Here is a 14,289-nt window from a genome sequence, read left to right as displayed (position 1 = left end):
TAGTGATTGTGCAATATGCTCCAGCTATCTATAACAGGTGCCAAAACCGCAAAACAAGATCTTGATCTCACACGTCAAGCTTAATGAAAGAATTGAAAAGAGACAACGGACGTTGAAATCAATACCAGGTCAAATCGTTTCAAGTGTAAAAAAGAAGAATCTCATGTGATATCCGGTATTATTATATCAGACAAACACCAGACAAATATGTAGTTATTTAAGTCAAGCTTTTGAAGCTCGTAATAATAATCCAATGTCAGTTGGTCTACCATAAGTATAATACTATGTAATACTGTGATATTATATATATAATTGGTACTTCAAATGTTTTCTTTATGTTGTATTTGCATAAATTGTCATGTTTAAAGTGTTTATATCTTGGAATACGCATTGTATCATATGTGCTTTGTCCAATAAAATATTTGAATTTGAATTATTCGGTTTTTACTACTTTTTAAATTATTGCGCCTTTCATCATAAAATTTTGTAAAAAGAAAAGCTACCTAGCTTGCTGTTTGGATGGTTCTTTATTCATGCCAATCTTAAAAATATTCTTTAACATAATTACTAATTACCATGGCTACATAAATCGATTCCCTGGACTCCCTTTGAAAATCCTTAGTCATAGTGGAACCGTGACCCTTGTTTATATGAGGGTATCGTCATTTCCGTATTTTAAAAATTTGTTATGACATTTTTCATCTATAATTCCTTATTGTTGGTCCATTATTCTCAAATATGCTAACCCAACCCGAAACTCTTATACTAATGAAATATCCTTTGTGAATAGCTAGTTCTTGGAGGTTTAAAATATTTCAGACTGACTATGCATAAAAATTGAATATATTTTACATTTACGTCCATATGAAGCCGAATATTCCCTCAGTATTCATCTTCGAATGATTTCATGATACCAGTAGGTGAGATATATTAAACTAAGTTACAATTTAGTCAGTGTAGTCGGATACCAAAAACTTTTAGGTGTTTCACAGTCTATTTTCATGCAGCTATCACGATTCGGAAAGGTCTTGAGATAATTATTTCCCGCCAAATTTTCAATGACTTATATCTCGAAAACAAGCACACGAACCCTTCATTTATTTCTGCTTTTTGAGTTTCTTTATTTGTATTCTATCAATGTTTAACAATCTTTTTAAAAGCATATTATTTTGAAACAGAGTAGCAAACCTCCTTAAGAGTATCAATTCAAAAGTTTAAAAAGATGGCTGAAAGGAGTTTAAAAAGGCTAAGATCAGCAATTGGCTAACAATGAAACGAGGAAAAATTTAAATGAACTTTAATTAATCTAATAGGCTTCTGTGGTTAAATATTTCACTCGATTAAAATTTGTTTTTCAATGAGGTTGCAGTGGATCCATATGGGATATGGTTTGCAATGGTAAAAGGGACATAACTCTAAAATATTGAATGTCTTAAAATAAATATCCATATAGCATATATAGTATGCATTGGCAAATGTTTAAGGAAAAATTCCGAAGAGAAAGTAAAAAATAAACAATATACCCGATGGTTTGCCAATGTTAATGTACCAGTTTGAACGACTGGGTTCGATTGCCTTTTGAAAAAGGTTGTATGTTGACGGTTGTTATAGTGTGATTGACTATTTCACAGGCTTACATGTATACTTCAAAAGAAATAAATATAGAAGAATACTTTCATGTATATATCACGTATGGAATCAATGTGATAGTGGGACTTAATGGAGGCTGGCGAAGGGGAAAAGTTGTGTAACGCCAACCTCAAAGATTAACAAAAGATTAAACACTGGACTGAAGTTGGTAGTTAACTCCGATTTTTTGTCTATTGATTCCACTAGTCCGCATCAAAAGATATCATTTCACGATTGTGACCTACCGAATTAAGACTTTTTACCGGATTTTTACTAACATAAGCAACACGACGGGTGTCACATGTGGAGCATGATCTGCTTACCCTTCCGGAGCACCTGAGATGACACCCAGTTTTTGGTGGGGTTCGTGTTGCTTAGTCTTAAGTTTTCTATGTTGTGTCTTCTGTACTATTATTTGTCTGTTTGCCCTTTTCCTTTCAGCCATGGCGTTGTCAGTTTATTTACCATCTATTAGTTTGACTGTCCCTCTGGTATCTTTCGTCCCTCTTTCACTTCCCTGCTGTATTGCTCCGAAAAAGATGTATTACATTCAGATAAATGTTTCCATATAACATTTGTTTAATCAAATAGAAATACAAATTCCGAAACCATTAACTATTTTATTTCACTGCATAATTTGATGTACCGGAAACTTAAGTTGTACTAGTCTATAAGACTGGCACTTGAATAGGGTTAGAAAGATTGACCTTCAACAGTATATCTACAGGCCTCTCAAAAAAGTTTTTGCAATTGGGTTTCTTGTTACCTAAAAAAATCCTTACACTCTCATTAAACGATGCATCGACTTAAACGTCTCAATTCCTATACCCGGAGTGGTTGCGTATTTACGCATACTGCATCTACTGAACCAATTTAAACACATGCCGTATACGTGTAGATGATATTTCTGTCCTCAATCATGTACTAGATTTTTAATGTGCGTACATTGTATCCATGCGCAAGTAAACAGCTGATTTATAATTGCATTGTATTTCCGACTTTTTTGATAATCGGTCAACCAAAATCAACGAACACATTAAATCGATTCAAGTTATGTCAAAAGGGACGAATACACCAATATGATTCAATAACGTAAATCCTGGGGGGAAACATGAACAATGAACGTCAAGTGGTTGCTTTCAATAATTCTCACGTCATCTTTGGGTCATATTAGTTGGAAATAGGGATGAATTAACTTTTTATTTATTTGAGGACAAAGTCATAATAGTATTCAATAAGTCGAAACATGATGACAAAGTTTTATTTATGCTCTATCTGCACTTGTTTCATACCAAAAAAAATCATTCTGAACCACAATTTCTCTTCTCTCCTTTATCCTTTACGTTTAAGGGTGAGTTTGTAAGTGATATCAGGATACGGTTCTGGACAACATTCGTAGAATATCTCATTCCGTGTTGAATCAACTTTCAGTACGTCAACAGCCGAATTCACCTCGTAGTTTGAAACGTCAGGGGGTCTAGAATTTGTTAGATTCACCTTCAAACCATTGTTAGTCCACGATCCGAATTTCCATTGGCAGGTTACGTCCCCTTGTTCATTCGGAGTACTGCTGTCGCAGTAGCTAACTATTCGAGACGGAATCACCAAGTAGACCATACCATGGTAATATACTGTTGCTCTGACTTTGCTCAGTTGACCTTGTTCACTACCTCCACTGAAATAAAACCGAATTTAAGCCGTTTATCACTATGCTGAGTGCATCACTTAAGGTCATTAAAATACCTCTTTAAAGAGTTGAATGATCTTGAATGCCTGCATGGTAAACTTTATTTTGCAATAAAACAGCGATCTGATCAAGTGTATACCAATATTTTGACTTAACATATACATACAGAACTTTTATTTATTTTAAACCTTATTATCTGGAATTAGTAACGATAAAACAAATAATTTTAAATATGAAAAAAACTTTTTTGTTTTTTATTTAGTACAGATCAATGGGATTACGTTTTCAGCATATTTTACTTGAAATGCATGTTCTAAATTTTGAATATCAATTTCGGAGAAAACTACGTATACAGTTCAAATTTGATAATTTTTCATTTGTATCCATTTTGAAAAAAGTAACCCTACCTTTTCATTGCTAGCCAGGGTTTTTTTTTTTTTGGCATTTTCTGTATGTAGTTGAGATTTTTTTATAATCATTTAATACAATTCTTCCGTAATAAAAATTTAACTGTATGTCAAGTTTAAGGATGAACTTAGGTGATCTAAGGTAAAATTAAATAAATCAAGAATTCAAAATTGATACTTTAAGCTGAAAGAGTATTAGTTAAGGATCAAAATAAGCTAAAAATATTGATAGGTCATGGAGTTCCTTTTCGAGGTATTTGATTTATAAAATATTGCATTGGTATTATTTTGGTCTCAAATCAAAAGAAAGAAAATCAAGAATCTGCTTAAATTTTGTCAAATGATCATTTATGAGCTATTAAGTCATATGTTAAAAGTTATGGGGCAAAATATTTGACCTTGTATCGTATGGAAAAACACTGAGGAGTTCGAACATTTGACACTTATTCCAAAACCTCACCTAAGTACATCCTTAATTTAAAATCGGACTGGGTAACTTCATTTTGTAAGGTCGAAACAAACTATTCTGGTAAATCTTGGGACTGCAAACTAAAGTATTTGTCTGCTTTTGCTTTTGTCGTATTAAGGAGACATGCGCACTCTAGGAAGTTCAATGATTGGTGGAAATATAACTCTAAGACTTTAAAGTGATATAAGCTAGAAAGATCATTTGATTGTTTGCTTTTAAACTGATAACTACCAGATTATTTGTTTTCTTTGTAACATACTTACTTGTTGTAGAGAACTACGTCGGGTAACCACACGCTGTCTGCTGGAATACTGAGTGATTGTAACCCATGGTAACTTCTTGGAGTCCATGTTAGTCGAGGATCCTTCCAGTGTAATGCCTGCCATACTTCTGCTGTTAGTGTCTTCGGTCCCTAGCAATTAAAAAAGGAAGGTTATAAATACTTAAATACTCTCCCGTAACCCGGAACAATGGTGTGACAGCACAACATAGGAACACAGTTGTAAATGACTCAACTCAATAGGGCACACACTAAAAAAAGCCCTACTTTCTGTGTCATTTGGTCTCTTGTGGAGAGTTATCTCATTGCCAAGCATACCACATCTTCTTTTTCATATAACATACAAAAAATAGACTTAAAGCACCGATAAGAGTATTTGCAGTTATTGAAGTCTATAGTTCAGAGCAAATAACAAACAAATGTATAAGTTTCTCTTAGACCACAGTATTTAGCAGTACACTTCCAACAGATTTAGCGTAAAAAGTTCATACACAGTTAGAGAAACATATGACCTTGAGTAATGCCAAAATATTTTTAAGTAAACAGTATCGACTCGATGTAGGATGAAATTCGTTGTAAACCTTGCAATTATGCATTTCATATGAATTAGAAATAATATATGTCAACAATATAAAATAAGGAGATGTGGTACAATTGACAATGAGGCATATATCCACTAAAGTTCAAATGAAGTGGACGTAAGCAATTATAAGCAACCGTAAGATCTTTAACAAAGAGAAAAAGCATAAACTAGTAATAAAAAGGTAAACAGAATTCGTATATATACTTTAAGAGATATTTATATTAACACTATAAATAAAACAAATAATTAAACTCCTCAAAATGCCCATGCACAGTATATCTTAAAAAAACCCAAATCAAAACAAGCTATGATAAAGTACATGTAACTACTTTAGTACGAATCATCGTATAATATGGATTATGTTATATTAAATATATAAAATACACTGTTTTACTTATGAAAGTAAAATAGCATTAAAGTTTGTACTTTCTGTTGTTTAAAATAATGTTATATCTATTGACAACGTCTTTACGTCAATGTTTCAGGTTTCATGTGGTGTGAAACAAGGGTGTTTGATATCTCCGACGCTTTTTGCGCTGTATATTAATGATTTAGGTACAGAAATTAAGTCTTTAAATAAGGGTATTAATATTGATAGTATAAATGTAAGCATCTTACTATATGCAGACGATATTGTTTTACTAGGTGCAAGTGAGGCTAGTTAACAATGCATGCTTGATTGTGTTAATGCATGGTGCCATAAATAAAGATTAACTAAGTATTAATTGTAGTAAATCAAATGTCATACATTTTAGGCCTAGCTCTGTTGAACGTTCTACTCTCAATTTTTTCTGTGGAAGTCATAGTTTAATATATGTAGATTCATTCAAATATTTAGGTATTTGGTTCATGCAGTGAACATGTTACATGGAATAAAGCCGTTAAAGAACTCTCTAAATCTGCCAGCCGAGCTTTGAGCTGTTTGACTGTGAAATTTTACGCTTATGGTGGTATGACGTATCAAGTGTTCACAAAACTGTATGAAGGTTTGGTACAACTAAAAGTGTTATATGGTGCGTCGATATGGGGACTTACTGAACATAGACTCATTAATAACGTTCAAAACAGGGCTAGTAAAATATTCCTTGGAGTGACTAAATTGACAAGCAATACTGCAGTACAGGGTGATTTAGGATGGCTGTCATATCATGCTTAACAAAGACTGGAAGTTTTGAGATTCTTTTAATTAACTTGAAGATTCAGATAATTCTCGTACTTTATATAAGATACATTTATGGTCGAAACGAAAACGTAGATCCTGGAACTTTAATGTGATAAAGTTATTTTGCAACATGTCTGTAGAACACATTATGCAGCCCGGAATTAGCAAAGAACTATTTTTTAAAGTTATTAAAAGTAAATTACGATTGTGGTTTATCAAACTTTGGAATGACAATTTGAATGTGAATGGAAACAAGTTAAGACTATATAAACGTTACAAGAAGGACCTTCAACCTGAACACTTTGTTATTAACGCAATGCCACGCCACTTACGAAGTAATTTATGTAAACTTAGATGTGGAACTTTACCTTTGTCTATCGAGACGGGTCGTTATACGAAACCACCAATACCGTTAAAAGAAATAATTTGTCCATTTTGTAATCTAAACTGTTGACTTTTTATTTCCGTAAAAGTCAAAGATACATTTCAGCAAAGTAAGATTTACAAATAAGTCAACATGACCGAAATGGTCAATTGGCCCTTTAGGAGTTATTGCCCTTTATAGTCAATTTTTAACCATTTTTCGTAAATCTTAGTTATCTTTTACAAAAATCTTCTCCTCTGAAACTACTGGGACGAATTAATCCAAACTTGGCCACAATCATCATTGGGGTATCTAGTTTTAAAAATGTGTGGCGTGACCTGCCAACCAACCAAGATGGCCGCCACGGCTATAAATAGAACATATGGGTAAAATGTAGATTTTGGCTTATAACTCAAAAACAAAAGCTTTTAGAGCAAATCTGACATGTCAATGGTCAGTTGACCCCTTTAGGAGTTATTGCCCTTTATAGTCAATGTTTAACCATTTTTCATAAATCTTAGTCATCTTTTACAAAAATCTTCTCCTCTGAAACTACTGTTCCAAATTAATCTAAACTTGGCCACAATCATCTTTATGGTATCATGTTTAAAAAATGTGTCCGATGACCCGGCCATCAAATCAAGATGGCCGCCACGGCTAAAAATAGAACATAGGGGGCAAAATGCAGTTTTTAGCTTATAACTCAAAAACCAAAGAATTTAGAGCAAATCTGACATGGGGGTAAAATTGTTTATCAGGTCAAGATCTATCTGCCCTGAAATTTTCAGATGAATCGGACAACCCGTTGTTGGGTTGTTGCCCCTGAATCGGTAATTTTAAGGAAATTTTGCTGTTTTGGGTAAGTATCTTGAATATTATTATAGATAGAGATAAACTGTAAACAGTAATAATGTTCGTCAAAGTAAGATTTACAAATAAGTCAACATGACCGAAATGGTCAATTGACCCCCTAAGGAGTTAATGTCCTTTATAGTCAATTTTTAACAATTTTCATAAAATTTGTAAATTTTTATTAACATTTTCCACTCAAACTACTGGGACAAGTTCATTATAGATAGAGATAATTGTAAGCAGCAAGACTGTTTAGTAAAGTAAGATGTACAAACACATCATCATCACCATCAGCAAAACACAATTTTGTCATGAATCCATCTGCTTCCTTTGTTTAATATCCACATAGACCAAGGTGAGCGACACAGGCTCTTTAGAGCCTCTAGTTATTTTTCTATTCATTTATCATTTTTTAAATTAGTTTAAATATGTTCAGACGAATTCATTTTGATTTCTAATTATTTAACCAACATAATAATAATGCATTTGTTTAACATTCATTATTATTAAATCCGTCATTCAGAACAGTCTGCATGGGTCCACATCAATTATGCTCAAGGTTGAAGGCCGTGCAGTGACCTATAGTTGTTAACTTCTATGTTATTTAATGTTGGTCTCTGGTAGAAATTTGTTTCGTTGCCAACAATACAACATCTTCTTAATTTTTTGTGCAACTAATGTCTACTTAATCTTCAGCTCAAATAACCCCGGGTATTTATTTTCTGGAACGGATCGTAACGGTATGCTGATCCTCGACGACCATTTTCAATAGGTTTGTCGGAAAGTGATGTATTTTGACTGGTCCGTATTTTTTGCGGAAGAACATTGCTAAGATATTTTAGAAGTGAAAACCGCGGTAATTGATATTGGACAGTGAACTTTCAGTCTAAAAAGAATACCAAATTAATGTTTAAGTATTTGCTGAAGGTTCATTTTAATAAACTCATCTTAGATACCAGGATTGAAATTTTACATTTGAGACAGAGGCGCATTTCGTTTACAAAAGACTCATCAGTGACGCTCGAATAAAAAAAATGTTAAAAAGGCCAAATAAGTACGAAAATGAAGAGCATTGAAGGGCTAAGCTCAAGTTATCCTGGCTTGATTGATTTACATAGGCAGCAATTTTGTTAAAAGTCGGTAAATGGCCATTTTGACCGTTCAGTGAGGTTGTGAATCTATATTTGCAAAGAATTTACCAGGATTACAGACGCCAATAGAACATTAGGTATATGTGGCTTTTTATTATGCTTCTAAAAGAGAGGATTGCTTGTTGTTTTATGTTTAATTGTTTAAATGATGGTTTTGGCATATTTATAACCTGTCTGTCCAATCCTGCACTGAAAATCCTGTTCGGATAGTTTATAGCACTACTTCAACCAACTGTTTTTTTTACAAACTATAATCCGTTTCAGTGCATAAGGTAATATAGTATGAAATTCAAAACAGTGTAGCTGTGGCCATTGATTGACCCATCAAAATCATCCATTGACTGGGACAATTTACGTGAACGTTTGTCTGTAACAACCACTGTTCATGACGTACCTACGATAGACATTTAAACTGTGGGGTCAACAAAGGTTTCTTAACGCCTTTAATTATAAAATAATTCGAAAAATTAATCAGGAATAACCTTTGTGTTTTGATTTATACAATTGATATAAATCAAAATATCGTGTTATTTCTGATTAATTTTTCGAATTACTTTATTTAGGTGTTGAGAACCTTTGGTGACCCCATAGTTTAAGTGTCTTTAAAAAGTACATAGTGAGCATTGGTCGTTACATACAAACGTTCACCTAAATTGTCCCAGTCAATGAATGATTTTAATGTGTCAATCAATGGCCACAGCTACACTGTTTTGAATTTCATACTATATATATATGACGGCATTATCAAATACAATAAAATATCTTATCATATTAATGTAAGAAATATAGATAGATACTTATATAATTAGAAAAGACTTAAAAGTACACCGTAAAACAAAGTGTAAGCACATACCAAGGGACAATAACAATCCATCTACAAGTCGAAAAAGTAACACACATTTCTTTTAAGACGGTATGGGTGTATCTTTCGCCACCTTTGATTGTAAATAAAAGGGAACATTCAACCTAAGATATATGTTTTTCAATCAATTTAGCGAAATTTGAAGAGGAATGTAGATAACGTATCTAAACTTTCTTTTAAAAGAATAAATTTATAAGATTTTAACTTATAAATATAAATATTTTTACAAGCTATATTCTAAAAGCATTTTCTAAAAGCTATATTCTCGTATATAATTTTACAATTATATCATTTAATCTAGCATCTAATCATATAATGATGTTTTTACCTCTATAATCCATACAAAATGTGTCATTTTGTCACACCCTGTAGCTCGAGAAAATGCCCGGCGACCTATCATTTTTATCACATTTTTAAGCAAATTACATTTTGACAAAGTGTGAACAAATTTTATCATTTTTAATTTAGACTCTTATATGTAACCTTAACCACGTAAGTTAACTCAGACTTGTAGCTGAGTATGCGGTATGGGTATTTGCTCATGTTTTAAGGCAGTACATTGACGATAACAGATTGTTTTCTTCTATTTCATTTGGTCTCTAGTGGAGAGTTGTCAAAGTGGCAAGCATACCACATCTTTTTATTCTTATATTCATGAGCATAGCTGAATAAGAACGCTACTAGATTCTAACGTATTAGAGAAGGCTTTCAGATAATAAAAACAAGTTTAATGTAATAATTCAATTTAAATTTTTGGCTGTTATTTACCAATTAAATATCAAAAACCCAGGGGTGGTGTTCTCGAAGCTATCTTAGACGTGTCCTAAGTCTATCTTATGACAAGTCTTTGTCGTAAGTCGTGTTCTCGAAGCTCTCTTAACTTATGATATATCTCATTTTTCGTCCTAACTTTAGGACACCCAATAAGGTGTCTTAAGAGCATCCTACATTGTTGTATCTTCATCCTAGTGTAATAAAGTTTGGATTTCACTTTTTGCTCATTATTTTACGTGAAAATGAACATGAAATGAAACGCACCATCGGTTATTAACTCGTATATAAAGAAATTGTGCATGGTTTTAAACTTTGAACCTCGTGTTTCACGATACGATTACACTACAAATTTAATTCTCATTTCAAAACAAATTGTTTTCCAGTTTAAATAACAATCTTTTTATTATATAATTACATTGGTAATTATGCATTTAATTCTGTACATGTTATTATAAAATTCGTAAACAATTTTATTAAATAATTTCGTCATTAATAAATGTTTTATCAAAAATATCTTTAACGATTTAAAGTTTCGACTTAGGATATGTTTAGGACGTCCTAACATAAGATTCGTCTGAGATAGCTTCGAAACACAACTTAAGAGTGTCCTAAGTTGGTCTTAAGTCCATCCTAAAATTGGTGTAAGATTTGTCTTAGGACGAATCTTAGGATACTTTTTTACCACCCCTGGTTTACAATATACTTACAAATTCTACAATTCTGAGGAGTGATAATGTATGATCTACTATGACTGTAGGTGTGGTAACTGTTCCTGGTCGGGCTTTATCGTTATAGTTCCCTAAAATCAACTTTAATATTTCTTCCTCTGGAACCGTAGCTTGTCCTAGAAAACAAAATTATAGCTTTGTCAATATCATATACTGCCGAATGACGGGATTCCTCAAACGCCTAGCTATGACTTTTAATTAAATATAGCAAAAGGTTTTATTACATTTGAGAGTGTGTGCTATTTCAATGGTCAAGTGCGTATTGCTTTTATAAATATAAAAAAGAAGATGTGGTATGATTGCCAATGAGACAACTGTCTACAAGAGACCAACATGACAGACATTAACAAATATAGGTCACCGTACGGCCTTCAACAATGAGCAAAGCCCATATCGCATTGTCAGATAAAGGTCGTTATAAAAATCGGTGAATGTCATTCAATTGTTGGTTTTTTTAATCAATGTGTTTTCCCATTTTTGTGAAAAATTGATTCACAATATATAAAAAAAGGAAATCGAAATAAATTATCATTTGGTCGGACAAAATTTGGGCAAGTTGCGAATCTATAGGATTTTTATTATTATGGGCAAACTGAAATTTTTCTGTAAACCCTTATTCTCATCAAGTATATATCATAACTGGATTAAACTAACTATTATCCATGCTTAAAGCTGTCAATTTTTTTAGCGCAAAATGTAGTTGTTTGAGTTTGTTTTACACGAATAACCTAAATTATATAGTTAGTTAATCCAGTTATCTACTTAATTATATATAAAACTCTACTCGGACGTTATAAAACGTTTATATACATAAATAATTCCGTAGATAAATGTGTCTAACAGAGAAAAAAAAAGTTAAGATCAATAGTTAAATATAATATGTGCTATCACTGAAAATGAATAACGGTATATGTGAACTAAAGTGTTAAATTAAGACAAATTTCCAATAACAAAAAGTAGCCGCTAGATTCAGGAGAAAAACAAGGAGATTTTAAACATGAAAAAATTTAAAAAAAAAAGAAAAAAAAAAGGAAAAACTAATATCTAAACTCTAAAACTTGAATATCAAAATGCATGCTTCAGGTACGACATTAAAAACATAAAACGATAAGTTAAATATTTACCAAACGCCAAACTTAAAGTTGTCAACGAAGTCCAAAATAACACTTGTAATAGACACACTATATTCATTGCGTACCGTTTGATTTCCTATCGCATTATGTGCATCCAAAACGTACTAAAAGAGTGTCGCTGACATCTTAGTTAGCATCAAAACAGATAAATTACAGAAATAAACAGACCTTTGACCTCTAAAACAACAACCTTTTTATATAAAATTTGGTGCAAACACTTAACAGAAAGGTTATTGACAGAGTTCACAGCTTGAACACTCTGATATCGACGCATGTTATGTTTCCTTGTGCATTAAACCAAATTGAAATATTAAAACTTATAATTACTACATATTTACATTAATAAGTGCTGCTGGTTTTAATCTAATATTTTGGTTTTTACATTTAAGATTATCGTTAATGGAATGAAAGTGGAAGTCGATGTTTTTGTTTATGAGTACAGTAACAACATTCAGGTTTAATATCTCGTAAATGCTTTAAATGTGATATGACAGCCAATAAGCTTCCTTCCACCAGAGACTAAATGACGTAGAAGTTACTATCGGTCAGTGCACGGCCTTCAACTATGATCAAAACCCCAAAGCGCATATTGAGTTATAACAGGCGTCAAACTGATAAAGGTAAAACAATGCAAACGAGAAAACCAACGGCCTGATTTATGAACAAAACAATAAACGAAAAACAAATATAATATACAGCAACAAATGACAACCACTGAATAATAGGCTACTGACTTGGGACAGGAACATACAGAATGTGGTGGGGTTAGAAAAAAACATTTTTTGCTGACACCAAACCCTCCTTCTAACCTTGGGCAGTTGCATTTGCTTTTTGTCTGACGCCTGGCTTTTTTGATTTATTTCCAAAGTAAGCTGACTAGATATTAAATATTTAACATAAAATACACCGCATACGTAAACCAGTGGGCATCATAAACACTAGTTGTACAGAAGGGTGACCGGTCTAGATTAGGTTTACAGAATAGAGACTAATGGACCAATACTACAGAATAATGTACTAAAACAAAAAAATAATCATTCAGTTCCGAAAAAAAATCTTTTGATGTTATAAAGTATTGCTATAATAGTATACTGAGTCAGGGATGATATAAGGCAAATTAAATAGTGTATTCTTTTACCACCAAACTGACTTTCATAAGGGTACAGATTTAGTTATTTAAAACTTGGTTTTACTTTAGCAATCTATAAAAAAAGAACTGGAATTCATTTGTACAAGTATAGTTACAAAAGCAACAGTTATAGATGCTCCCCAAAAACATCTTTCGCTGCATTTACATTCTGAGAAACTTCCAAAGCTTGCATTCAGTATATAAATTGAAAATGGTATGGGTTAGTGGTAAAACTAAATGTTAAAATTTGTTTGTACATGCTATACAAAAAGATGTGGTAAGATGCCAATGAAACAACTCTGCTCAAGATTGAGAAACAAGTTAAAAGTTGTATAGGTCATCGTACGGCCTTTAACAATGAGAAAAGCCCATACGGTATAGTTAGCTGATTTTAAAATAATTGCGTATTTTTCTACAAAAAAACGCACTTATTATGCTGAGGAATGTTTCATATAGAGAGAATTTTTGTAAATCGGTTGAAATATAAAAGGAATACTACGTTTAATTCGAAATGAATAAGTATAAAATTCAAATGCCATCCTTTATTAAATTATTAAAATTTTCCTCAATAAGTTGAATATGAAGCATACCTCCATGTTAAAAACTTGTATGCCAGTCACAATTGAGTTCACGTTTGAATAAAAGTGAAAGGGACAGTGGTTGAATGTCTCTCGTCAAATTTACATCATACCCATTTGATAGGGTCCTTTAATTTAAATTGAACATGAAAGAGGTAGGACTGAGGGTCATCAGCGCGTGTTCCTTTATTTGTTGGTCGTTGTTTACTAATTTATGTATCATTTGATCTTTGCCGAATGAATTTATCTTATCTTCGTTGCTAAGGATAAACTATTCATAAATTGTGTATTATTCTGAATATAAGAAAAATTAGTTAAAGATTTCTATGGTATAATAATATAGATCTCATTTAATCTGTAAAAATGTAATTTAAAAGTTCAATCAGTGTAATCTAAAATAAACTGCAATGTCATGATCAGAAAATCAAAATGCTTACTCTCAGACTTAAAATGCTGGGGAGGATGTCAATGATCCCCATGATAAACAGTTGTTCATACCAT

At 32.2% G+C, this 14,289-nt stretch overlaps 1 protein-coding gene across 1 annotated transcript; it reads right to left on the bottom strand.

Moving 5' to 3' along the window:
* Positions 1–2,874: 2,874 nt before the first annotated feature.
* On the bottom strand, positions 2,875–12,230 carry LOC139481569 (acetylcholine receptor subunit alpha-like 2). The gene is made up of 4 exons (XM_071264988.1): positions 12,073–12,230; positions 10,928–11,064; positions 4,456–4,604; positions 2,875–3,304 (listed from the first exon to the last, which is right to left on the bottom strand). Exons 1-4 carry the CDS (start codon positions 12,137–12,139, stop codon positions 2,962–2,964), a joined length of 696 nt encoding a protein of 231 aa, XP_071121089.1. The 5' UTR covers positions 12,140–12,230; the 3' UTR covers positions 2,875–2,961.
* Positions 12,231–14,289: the final 2,059 nt, after the last annotated feature.

This window comes from Mytilus edulis, chromosome 7 (genome assembly GCF_963676685.1).
Source record: "Mytilus edulis chromosome 7, xbMytEdul2.2, whole genome shotgun sequence".
NCBI lineage: Eukaryota > Metazoa > Mollusca > Bivalvia > Mytilida > Mytilidae > Mytilus > Mytilus edulis.
This window is presented reverse-complemented; position numbering and strand designations above follow the sequence as displayed.